The sequence below is a fragment of the Rhinolophus sinicus genome, chromosome 4 (assembly GCF_057876585.1).
Source record: "Rhinolophus sinicus isolate RSI-liver-muscle chromosome 4, RSI-T2T, whole genome shotgun sequence".
Lineage (NCBI taxonomy): Eukaryota > Metazoa > Chordata > Mammalia > Chiroptera > Rhinolophidae > Rhinolophus > Rhinolophus sinicus.
Genome location: NC_142504.1, coordinates 54,396,047 through 54,409,021, shown reverse-complemented (window position 1 = coordinate 54,409,021; position 12,975 = coordinate 54,396,047). Strand labels below are relative to the sequence as shown.

The 12,975-nt window shown below is 39.0% G+C and overlaps 1 protein-coding gene across 22 annotated transcripts in view; it reads right to left on the bottom strand.

The window, feature by feature from the left end:
* Positions 1-12,975, bottom strand: part of SUGCT (succinyl-CoA:glutarate-CoA transferase) — a 743,714-nt gene that overhangs the window by 109,806 nt on the left and 620,933 nt on the right. The window contains exon 16 of one of the 22 annotated variants that reach the window (XM_088797824.1): positions 3,233-6,502. The exons of 16 other annotated variants lie outside the window; for them this stretch is intronic. In XM_088797824.1, the coding sequence (XP_088653950.1) occupies positions 6,351-6,502 (152 nt within the window). In that variant the 3' untranslated portion in view covers positions 3,233-6,350. Of the gene's footprint in view, positions 1-3,232; positions 6,503-6,535; positions 7,812-7,846; positions 8,493-12,975 lie in introns of those variants that run through there. 5 more of the 22 variants (XM_088797835.1, XM_088797828.1, XM_088797839.1 and 2 more) reach the window with 5 other exon arrangements.

Genomic DNA, 12,975 nt, shown 5'->3' with positions numbered 1-12,975 from the left:
TGGGAACTTCTTACTGAAATAAAAAGTGTACCAAAGTGCAGATTTCCTAAATTTCCCATAAAATTCATGAATGTAGGATGACACGAGGGGAACTTTCTTTTCATCTTCTAATCAAGTCTACTGGAATGATCTCCCCCTGCTGTATGTATGCTGTAGGACAGTTGGGAACGAGGGCTTTACCAAAGTCTGCTATTGTAACAGCTGGTGGCTTTGGCATTTTCATATAAACATGCAAGCTTAAGAGGAATTTCTTTATAATTGGCCTCATTTCCCCCTTCCTGGGACATTCCATAATGCCACCAACAATGAAGTGCTCAGAAAGGAATCATTTCTGTTTATGTGAAAACAGATATGAACTCTGTGAGGCAAGGGAAGAAATAACAAAAAGCTCCAAAGCCCACAAAGAGGAGTTATAATCAAATCTGGATGCTGGTTTTGAGATCTGACAGACCTCCGCATACATCCGCTCTGCATGCACAGAGAGGTGGAGCCAGCTGCCCTTGCCTCCATCTAGCCTCGCCTAGCTCGTTCCACATGCAGCCATAGGTAGGCTGTTTGCTTCCTCTGGGCCGTGATGTCATCAGGATAAGTGTGGTAACATCTTAGTGACCACCCGCTCAAACACAAGCAAACCATTTCACTCAGAGTTCTTCATATATACTAAGTCATTGGTCTAAAGTTTATAAAAATGATGATGAAAATGCCTTCAGGAGGCAGCATAGCGACGCAATAAATGGGCAGGGATTTTTGAGAAACTCAGAACTGAATGCAGATCTGGCTCTGCAACTTACTGGTTATGCAACCAGATTATTTAATTTCTCTGAGGCTCAGTTTGCTCATCTGTAAAATGGGGATACTAGTGTTTCCCTCAGTGTGTCAACATGATTAGAAACGATATATGTGATGCACCTAATGTGTAAGCATACTCACTAAGGGTTAGCTGGTTTTGCCAAGTGCTTCCTAGAGTAACAGTTCTTCTTATGCTTCACATTACAGGGTGAATGTCTGTACACAATGGAGCATAACGCACAGATTCTCTATGGTTCTTACACATATTACTATAATTCAACTTAAAGGAAAACACATCTAAAGGGTTGAAGCAACCCTATGTGTTGTCACCAGTTCACAATACCCTGTCGTAAATTAATCATTTTTTTCATTCTTCAATTTCTCCTCCTAAGAAACATGAAAACGTATGCATCTTTTTAAAAGAAACAATCTTTGTTGGTACCAGGCTATTTTAAGAAAGGAAAGTATCATCCAGAGTCTTTACCCAAATAACTCAGCTGGCTTCCGTGCAATGGCAGTCAAGTCACCCTTTCTGGTAAATACTGCTTCCCTAAATGAATTCAATTCAAGTTTCCCTTTTGGTGTTTAAAGCCTGTTTCTTCTCATTTGCCACATTAGGCAATTAATTGGGTATTTATAGGCAGCTATCATACACTTCACTGTCATTGCTACTCACTCATACATCTTAAATTCTCCACATCTTGCTACTTAAATCCTACCCTTTAATCACCTCATCATCTTTGTCACATTTTAAAAATTTCCTTCCACTTAATCAGCTCCATTTTCTAAGCCAGAGTAGGAACAATTGTGCAGAATTCTCCTAATGCAGCTTTACTGAGGCTCAATGAAGAGAAAGTGTTTTCTTAAGTGATTTATTTAGATCCCAGGATGGTTTTTGCTTCTAGTGCAAGAGCATCACCGTGTGAGCTATTTCTGATCTGCACTTTGGTGCTGCCCTCAACCATTTCCATTATTAATGCTTTTCATTGTCAGTGAGGCCCTCCTGGGTGGGGGCCCAGTCAGCTAGGGGTGAAAGTGCCCCCACACTACAGCCCCTCAGCCACCCAGACACCCCCCTGGCTGTGCTCCTGGCTGACCCTCTCCTGCCCAGTGTTCATAGGTGTCCAACCCCATAGTAAAAAGGAAAAACCCCTTCTAATACTTCTCAAGACCCTTGGTCCCTTGAGCTAAGAAACAAGAGAAAATTCTAACCCTGGGACGGACGATGGTCAGTTTTCTTATTTGGTGTCTCTTCCCTTTGAGTGTAAACTAGTAGTTTCTCCAGTAAATGGCCGTTACAGCTCATCACATATGGTTCCAAGACACATGTTCCCAGGGCGGTGACCCACAAAATGCTTTTCCATGGGTTCTTAGTAAGAGCTCTAGGGGAAAGGGGGCGCCACTGTCAACTAACAGGAAAACACCGTTTTCAGTATCTCCTTAGAGACTCAGACCTATCTCAGAATGTAAATTAACAGTTCTCAGAACTGTCAAGGTAAACAGAATGCACTGGTCTTTGTTTAAGGCAGGTTTCCCAAAGTTGTTTAACAACAGGGTCATTTCTTGGTGGGACAACTATTAGGGCTTCAAGAAACTGTAGGGTCTGCAGAGTGTCTTTTGGAAAATGCTGCACTGTATCATGGTCCTTCTCTAATTTCCCCTACATAAGTTGTTACATTCTCATCTGTGATCTCCGAATATTATTTTCACCTGCATTCTCTGTCAGAGAATGATGCTGGCTTTCAAGGATGCTTTCACACTGCATGGTCCCCACTAGCTTCATGCAGAACATATCTGTGCAGGAGCTCCTAGGTAGAAGATGGTTAAAGAGTAGAAGATGGTTTTGCCTAACACATGTCTGGTAGCACCAGTCCGGGGTTTCCCTGTCCCTGCTGCATTTTATTTGATGGGTCACTACCAGATGCTCTCTAGGCTGAGTTCCTTGTCAGCCAACACTGGCCCAGAGTAGATACTATACTAGATAAATATCTGTTAAACAAAAGAATTGTTATGTGACTGTATTTCTTAGAGAAATATGCAAGAGTCTTTAGTTTCTAATGTTTGGAAAATAACTAATAATGTGACTCATTTTATTTTCTCCCAAGACTTGTTGCTACTGTAGATACTGTTAAGAGTTTATTAATGATCTGTAATGTGCTTCCACTGAACTCTTCTGGGCTGAGCACTTGGTACCTATGTTTTAAGTTCCAGGAGTCACAGTGAGGTAAGTGTTTGCTCTTCCTATGACAGATGCCACTAAGGCAGCTTAGCAAGACTGTGTGTCATCTCCAATACAAACTGCGGAGCCAAGCTCTGCCCTCGGGCCCCCTGAGCGAGCCTGTCCGCACCCCACTCCACCCTGTCCTTTGTGCACACCACATTTATATACCACAGTACACAGGAAAACAACCTAGAACTGAGCTAATTAGCTTTTAGTAAGTTTATTTCTTTATTGTGGTAAGATATATACAACAGAAAATGTATGTTTTTAGCCTTTTTCAAGTGGACAGTTCAGTGGCATTAAGTACATTCACATCGTTGTGTAATCATCACCACTGCCCTCTCCAGAACATTTTCATCTTCGCAGTTGAAACTCTGTGCCTGTTAAACACTAACTGCCCTCTTCTCCCTCCCCCAGTCTCTGGCAACCACCATTCTACTTTCTGTTCCTATGCATTTGACCACTCAGGTACCTCATATGAGTGAAATCATATAGAATTACACTAATTAATCTTTAAATTCTTACTCTGGCCATAGTATTGACCACTCATCTTAACTTTCATATACCAATACAACATTGTTTGCAATTTAATGTTGCTCAAGGAAAAGCTAGCTCTGACTTAAAACACAGCCAGCCCCAAGTGAGCAAGAGGAAATTCGGCAACACAGCATGCGGGCCGAGGGCAGATCGCGGGAAAGGTGAGAAGTCTAGGAAAGTCAGGGGAAGCTCGGCATCTTGGGCCTTTTGATGATTAAAATCTGCTTACGAGCATGTATATATCCCAACATTTCTCTTTTTCCCCCCGTTCCAACTGCCTTTCTGTTAATGTGTGAAAACAGTACAACTGGAGGGGAATGCAATCCACATGTTTGGTGCATTTACACTTACATGCTTTTGAGAATATTGAAATAGCCTAACAATGCATTTTCCAAGGGAGATATATGATATATATATACAATTACAGACTTTATAAAAAAACAAACTTAACTCCCAGAGGAGGTAGGCTCGATCTAAGTTCAAATTCTTGAAATTTAAATATTCTTTACACAAATTTCCAAGCTTACCTTTAAACAAAACATGTAAAATACATTAAGCAGCCTTTAAATGAGAGACAGAAGTTGGAAGGTTAAAAACACAAGAGCTGGTTCCACCTTCTGAGACCATAGTAAATAGGGAAAAGAAGACAGATTTCGGGGAGACCTAAACCTGGGTTTGGTGCTGCAACACTCCACAAGTCTCAATTTTCCCATCTGTAAAATGGACATAATAATGTGATGTTTACTGATTTGTCCTGGAGATGAAACAAATTGTGTATAATAATGGGCTCACATACACACTTTACATAGAGAAGTACTCAAAAGATGTTTGCTTACATTCCCTCATTTCAAATTTGAATGTTCCATGGCAATGATGCCATTAAAATCTATTCACAAAATATATTTATACGCAGTACAGTGAATTGCATTTTTCTTTTAAATTGAAAGAATGAAAAAATTAGTCCAATTAGAACAGAATACAAGGCACTAAAATGTGAAGTGAGTCACTTAAGATCACACACGCATTTGAAGGCCCAGCAACAAAAAGAAAGCAGGATGTCTTTGAGGAATTTATGGGAAGCAAACTGTATTGAGGATGTGCTTTCAATTCCAGTGGGGTAGCGCTTCTCTAGCATTTTGTGGCTGCAGCATCTTGTTAGTACTTTTATTTCACCACATACTATCCTCAAATTCCCAAAATGTCTTTTATTTCTTTTTCATTTTTCATCTAATTAAAATTAGGTTTTTCCTTAATTGTTTTGAAAAGCATATAGCTTCTTGCAATAACCTGAAGTAGAGGGTTCATAGGAACACTTTCAACAGATACAGGGTTTCAGGTAAGTTAGACTAATGGGTTACCCACTCTGAGAGTCACATGGCTGCTGTGACTTAGATGATGTTCCAACGAAAGGCAAGTTGGGGAAGCATTTCAAGGTCCCTCACCCCTTCCCTGCTATGCGGTATCCTAACCTCACTCAAAGGTTGAACCTAGAGACACACTGACTGCTAGTGCCATAACAGATAAAGAGATGACAACATGGAGATGTGGTTCCATAAAGCCTGATACAGAACTCACACACACAAGACAGCATTCGCTCCTGCTGAGATATGCAATGAGCCCCACAGACCAGCTCAGTGTCAAATAAATCCTTAAGGTTTGGAAGTGATGTGATAAATGGGATATTGAACATGACCCACTGGTTATGTGAAAATATCTGGAGGTTCTTATTTAACCCTTTAACCACCATTTCTTCACCTCCACCAACACTTACTATATTAACATAACACTATGTACCTAGCCAAAATTAAACTATAATCCCATTAAGATGGCTTACTCGTTGATATTTTTTTCTGGCTAACATTTCTTAACAGGGATATGTCTTGGTATTTTAAGGATCCATGTTAAGAAAAAAGAAATTCCTATGGGATTCAGCCCAACTGTCATATCTTCACGAACCAAAGAATACCGACCTGGTAATACTGGAGAACAGCAAAGCCATTCCTATTTCAGAGAGGAATTGAATGACCCCCACCTCCAGCCATGAATAAACCGAGCTAGGAAGCCAAGCAACACACTCTAAGCTGAAGCCCACTTGGAGGCAAACATAAAGTCCCTTCTTGATTATCCAAGTTAATTCCATAGCATGGAAGTCCAAACTGGAAGATAATTTAATTTTTTTTACATTTAGCTATTACATGGTATATGATTTCACTTCTCCAGCCAGTCTACTTGCTTAATGACATTGAATTAATTTATTCTCTAAAGATCTATCATCAAGTCAGCACTTAGGTTTGATCCAGAAAAAGACTTCTCTGGGTACCCAATGAAAGTTGGCTGCAAAAAATACAAGAACTCAAGAATTCATCCCAGAAGATTTCTGATCCACCTTCTAAGAAAAAATAACAACAACAACAAAAATGTTTTACATCACTGAGGCTTCCACTCTTCCTGTGGCTTTTCATTTTTGTTTTCATCGTTTTGATTTCTAGATTTGGTTTGACATTCAGTGGTCCTCTCTGGTGATTTCAAACACACTTCTAACCTCAAGGATCATTCAGTATAGTGATACTTGAGAAAACACACCAAATAATGTGTGAGTCCAATTAAATATTCATCCAGGAAAATTCTTTAGCTTAAATGTCACTTTCTTAATGAGTGAAGAATCTCTTGTCTATTAGATTGGCTTAGCATCTTAGGTTGAAGAGGACAAGTTGAAGAGGAACAACTGAGTTCTTGACCACGTCCCCGGTTCCAACTAACAGGAATGTGAATTTCCTAAGCATGAAAGCCCAGGTCTAACAAATTATGTCTTCGTCGTGGCACCAATAAGCCTAGTTGATGGAGGTTCCTGAGTCATGTCAGCGATAGTCACCTGGCTCTTAGGGCTTCTCTGGTTCCTAATGGAAAGACATTCCTGGGGATGCAAGTCACTCCTCCTGTTTCCTCCCGGCTCTCCTAGGAAGCAGAGTAACTATGCTATTCATTTGTCACTGAAAGGCAGCAATGTGTACCACCCACCTCATGGCCATGCAGCTTCCAGAGAAGTCTGCAGGCACTCAGGGTCAAGTCAGCTGAGGATACACTGACTTCTTTACCTCTCAGTACATTGCCGTGCATTAAGGGTTTCATAAAGGTAAAAATAATTGAGGACTTTGGGAAGTGCCATGGCTAGTCTATTTGAAAATTCACTTCCCTGCCAGCTTTCTCTATTCTGTTGACACCATAGAATCTTCCTTTCATCCCTTTTCTCTATTTACAGCTTACCCTGCTCCCTGAAGGGGTATGCTCTTTCTAGAAGACAGATTATGCACTACACACTACATGAAAACTTTACACTCTTCCTGTTGTCAACTGAAAGATTTTTCTACCTGGAACTTATCCCACCTTTTACTCTCAGATTGGTTTTACTTAGAATTCCTTCTCAGGACTAATATATTTAAACTTTATGGAGGGATATAAGCTGAAACTTTGGTTCCTCTTAATTTTTCTTTTTCTCCATTGAGATTTTTGACAACTTTCCCCATTGTTGTTATCCATTGTAGAAATGTACCTGCACTTTGAGGACATGAGATTTCAGAAACACTGTCTAACTTTCTAGGTAAGGGGAAAAAAAACAAAAAAACAAACAAACAAACAAACAGAAAAACTAAAAGTAAAGGTGAAGGTGAAGTCTTGTGTAGCCCAGAAGAGGAAGATTTGTAACCACACAAGAGACTAAAGGAGAAGAAACAAACTAAAGGAGTAAACTAAATCGCACATAACTTCCACAGGTAGCCAGTCTGTTCATTAAAAAAACGCATATTGCTTAAAATTGTCACAAATCATCTTTTCAGTGATTTTCATCTAATAGTTTTTTATTCTAATCATCATCCAGAAAATATCTATTAAGTACGTAGTACAGAGGATGCTGGTGAGATTTAAAATGACAGCATCTCAGTAACCAGGAGGCTGGCCTCGGTTCTCCTGGCCTGTCCTCAGCATTAGCAGCCTGGCACAGACACCTTGGGATGTGGGTCTTTCCCAGCATTCCTCCACTTCACTCTTCTGCAGGCAGCTTTTGCCTTGTACTCAGTATAAGCCTCCTGGTTTTTCAGGCCATCAATTGTTAAGCTCATATCTATACCTAGCAATCATCATCTCAAAACAAATGTGATGTAAAGATATTTTCGGTGACATTAAATGCTGAAAGATTTATTGCCAGATAACTGGCATGTATCCAAGAAATATTCAAAGACGATTCTGGACTGCATGATAACAGAGAAAACTGTAGGGATAAAACAGAGTATAATACGTCAGCAAATATTAAAGGCATTTTAATGCTGAGATGTTAAATTTCTGTAAAAGATGATCAATTTTATGGAATAAAAATAATATCAATACAACAATCACAAAAACATGACAGCATCTTTGCCCTCCAGGAGCTTACAAAAGAAAGATGTCTTAGATCATTTCAATAAAGTTGCAAAACATTCAGAAATAAAATGTGTCGAATAATAAAATAAAGAACATTCAAGTTTTTAAAAATTCACTATACAATCCAGACATCAATATTCTAATAATTTGGTTTGAGCTACATTAATTCACAGTGGTGACTGTCTTCCTGCATCCAACACCCACTAGGGAAAAACTGGAGCAGGCTCCAAGTATGAATATTAAAATCCTGTAGGAAAAGACTTAGGAAAAGTTTTATTTAATAGAACTTAGAGTTGCTTTCTGAAAAACACACATCAGGGGACCAGCAGGCGAGGGGAACACAATTTGAAATCGTTTTGCATGCATAGAGACCGCTTCTGTTTCATAGCGCTGACACACTCGTCACTACAGGACTTCCCAGAGCGCTGCTGCAGCTCTCTGCACCGGCCGTGAAAGGACAGCACTCTTCACCCTGTCCAGCAGCATCACAAAGAGATGCAAACGGTGGCCGGCTCGATGGAAACTGGCCATCCTGTGGAATGTAGCAACTAATGTAAGATCTTTCCAGTAAAGTCACAAATAAGGTGATGTTTATAGAATGGCCAATCTCTTGCTGAAGAAATGTTGTGGTATGAACTTTAAAGTATCTCTCCATTTCAGTAATTAGCAATGACAAATTTTTATCACTTTCAATTTAAAATGCAGAACATTATGAGTTTCACGAAAATTTTCAACCAACTCAGCAGCTTTGTAGAAATGACCCCTAAAAGCAATCAGTGAAACTTCTGCCCAACTGGGTTTGAGGTTCCTGGCCAACCTCCTCTTCCAAGTCCCACCTTTGCCTCTAGATCGGAGAGAGCTCGGAGACCCGAGCATCAGTTTCCGTTACATTTTGATTTGCATTTAATTTGGTCATTAGCTCTATTTTAGGTCCCATTCTTCTGGCCTCTGGCTACCTGCCTAGAGTAACTGAGAGCCCGCCCCTCCTGCTCTCTCCATCTGAGCCCCTCGCAGCTCCTCCAGTGCACCAGAACTCAGGGCTCCACAGTGCTCCCTCAGCCCACACCTGTTTGGCCCAGCTGATACCTGGTCATTGTTTGCGCGTCTGTTTGCATTTCACTTCTCAGGAAAACCTTTCCTGGTCCCACACACTAGGTGAGGTCTCCCTGGTTGGTGCTTCCAGAGCATCACACTGTAGACTCTGGTTTTCCATGGAAATACTCACCCACCTTGTGTATTTATTGTACACTGCCTTTCAGTGGTAGCGTAAGCTCTGTGAGTGACCGGACCTGTTCGGATCTGGCTCTGTCACCAGAGCTTCGTGTAACATGTGGAAGACAATAGGTTTAATGAGTTCAGTTCTGTGGGTGTGGCTGTGAGTGAGTGTGTGTTTGAAGTTTTGGCACTCAATTAGGTTGTGTTAATTAAATATGAGCATATTAGTACATTGTGCCCAGTGTGCTGACACTTCTGTCACTAATGGCGAGCTAAAATGAATGACTATTCCCCTTATTGGGGATTCTTAGAACACTAGAATACTTAAGCCTGGCAAAGAAAAGGATGATATATTTTCTTATTTATACTCCCATTAATAATAAATTTTTATTAGTTTCTCTCCACCTTTAATTGTAAAGTAGGCTTTAAAGCTCAGGTGAAAGACTAGTCTCATGAAAAATATCTGAAATAAAAAACAACAGCACTAGTATAACCACAAATCATATTCAGAGATAATTCATGAGCACTAACTAGTTTGCATGCTTTAATGATGACATATACATATGCAAATGAAATGTTTTTCTTAATTATTTACTGTAGATTCAAGGTGGTAGGAAAATGATATGAAAAGGGAGTATTTCTCATATCATACGGAAATAGATATTAATTAATAAAGGAGATAATTTAGATAATACTACTTGTTGTATTTTAATATTGGTAATGATTGCAAATATAGTAACAATGTATTAAATGCTTTCAATAATTATTTAAGTAGCCAGTAAGAATTCTGGAGTAAATGGGTAAATAATTTCCCATCCCTGTTCAAAGCATATTAAACATTGGTTGATCAGAACATTTAAGTATTAATTGATTAGGAGTATATAGGAACTCTAATTTGAGAATCTGAGGGAATGCTGTGGATTTCTACATCTCTGAAAAGGGTGTAATCAGCCTTACATAAGAATTATCACTGTTCTTCAAGAGATGTTTCTAGTAACTATGAAGAAAAATGCTTCAGGCAAATTAGTACAACATACAGAAAATTCAGTATATCACAAGAAGTTACAAGAAGTTCACTAATAACAGAAGAAATAGAGGTAAGTAGTTTTAAGTAATGTTAACAGGATTTTTACTGTAAATGTAAAGATGCAGATATATATGTAAATCTGTAGACCTACATTTAATGAATTCAAAAATGTATCTCCACTGGCTAAGCAGCAAACAGTGTAGCATAAAATCGCTTTTAAGTCTACCCACTTTTCAGGTGTTTTGGCAGAGTCACCTCACTGAAGCATTGTGGGAGAATCTGAGTTATTTCTCCAGCATTCATGAGGTGTCCAAAGGGGACATCCCTTGAAGTTTTATAGGTAAATAAAATCAGTGAAAAGAGCAATGCATGGGAAAATTGTTAATTATTTACTGATAAATTCCCTTTGAATTTAACAACTCCTATCCTATCTGACTGACCTCTTACTGGGATACACTGAATTAGAAGAAACAATAGCACCATCTTACCTGATGTCTACAAGCAGAATTGTCTTTCCTATTTCATGGACAGTCCAGATGTGCTGCCCTTGAGATAAATCAGACACTAATTCCAAAAATAACCTAAACACATCCATTTCATCTCAAGTCTGAGACTGCCTATGTTGATAATTCTATAGAAACAATATACGGTAAGTCAATAAGATAGACACAGAAAATATGCTTAAGTCCTACAGAAATTAAAGAAACAAAAATAGAATTTTCCAAAGAGAAATAAAGATAAAAATAAAGGATAAGAAAATGTTGTTATAGATCTAAGAATTTTATGGTGGTGAGTTGAATTTTTGGCCCCAGTAGTTTACCCCTCCCTATGCCTTTGCCATGTAACTTTGCAGTTTCACTTAAAAAGAAAAATATATTTCCCCACCTCTTGGGATACAGCTTAGAACTTGTTTTGGCCAATACAATACGGGCAGAAGGATTCTGCTAGTTCTGCAGAAGGTCTTAAGTGGCATCATAGTTTCTGTTTGGCTTTTTGCTCTTCTACCACTGCCACTGCCATGAGAATCACATGGGAGACACAGAGCAGAATTGAGCCTAACTCACAGTGAGAAGCCAGCCTCACCAGGTGCCAGACCTGCGCCTGTGAGACCCAGGCAAACCCAGCCCAGATTGGCCATCCTCCACGCAGATCCACATCCAAGGAACAAATAAATGCTTCTGTTCTAGTGCCACTGAGATTATTGTGGTTATTTGTTACACAGCATTGTTGTGACAATAGCTAACAGATACACTTATAAATTAAAGTGAACCAAAGGGGTATGCTTTCCTCTTTAGGAATCTGAAAAAAATATTTTCCTCTTCCTGAGACTGATTGTTCATTTATTTACCAGGAAAGAGCAAATTCACATCTGATTTATTGAGAGAGTATTGCATCCAATGAGTTCATTCTAGGTTGGCCACTGAGTTACTTTATTCCTTACTATCATGCTAACAGTTGTATTAACTTTCAAATGTTTACCCTTTCTTCTCTTGTGTTGGGGATATCAATGACTACATTACCTCATTTGTAAATGTGTGGAATTAAATTAGGTTCTGGAATTGTTTTTCCAGGCCCATGGTTCTAAGGAGGCATTTGGAGGATACTAGAATGATGGAAGCAGGGGGAGAAAGCTAAACAGTTGGAATGCTAACCTATCAATCAGTAAAACTGTTTTGATCTGTGTTAGGTATTGAGACTTCATTTGGAAAATGAGTTCCACTGTTTAAAAATTAAAATTAAAAACTACTGGACAAAATTTTTCTTGAAGTCTTTTTATACTGAAAGAACTGTGATTACATTTTTTTGACAAGGCCATTGTTTTTATTGCTATTACCATTATCCAAATTTAAGATATCATCACTTGAATTCCTATAATAACTTCCTAACCCGACTCCCTGCTTCAAGTTGTAAATTGTGTCATTTCACTCTCCTGCTTAAAAATAGAGTGAAACCAAATTCAGTGGGGCTTCAAGGCTCTGCCTCTCTCTTCAGTCTCATTTCCTGTCCTCTTTCCTCACCTTTCATACTGGTTTAAAACCACCCAGCTCTTTCCCACCTTGGGGTCTTCTCACATGCTGGTCCCTCTGCTTGGAATGCTCTTCCCCGACTCTCCAAATGTCGACTTCTTTTTATCCATCAATTCCCAGTTTACAAAACATCCTATCAGAGAGTCTTTCTCTGATCAACCAAATTAACATAGGTCACTTCTGTTGCCATTATTCACTATGACAGCACAATATTAATTCCCCTTCTTTGCACTTATCATAACTTACAGTTATGGGAACATTTGTTGCTTGCTTTTATCATCAGACTTTCCATTGAGTATGCAATCCATGTGGTGAGGGGCCAAGTAGTCTGGTTTATTTTTGCATTCCCAGGACCCAAAGCATTGCCTGGTACATACTATATGCTCAATAATATGAATTAATAAACAACTTCCTTACCCTTTATTAGCATGTTTTCTTCACCACATTCTGCACGATATAGTATTTCCATGTTAACATGTGATCCCAATCTCTGACATGCCACACCTGCTCTCTCTCTTAGTTACCTTCCTTAATTCAGCTATAATGTTCCTTATACTCCTATGCATTAGAATTTTCTATTCAACTTGATTTATTCTTCATAGTTCCCTCTTATTATTATTTTTTTACATGCCAATAGTCATTACCTGATCTGTTCTGGGACATTATTGTCAGGCTGATCCCAAATCTTAAAATTAGATCACATCTAGAATGAAATTAACAATGCAATTATTCAATAAATGAGACCC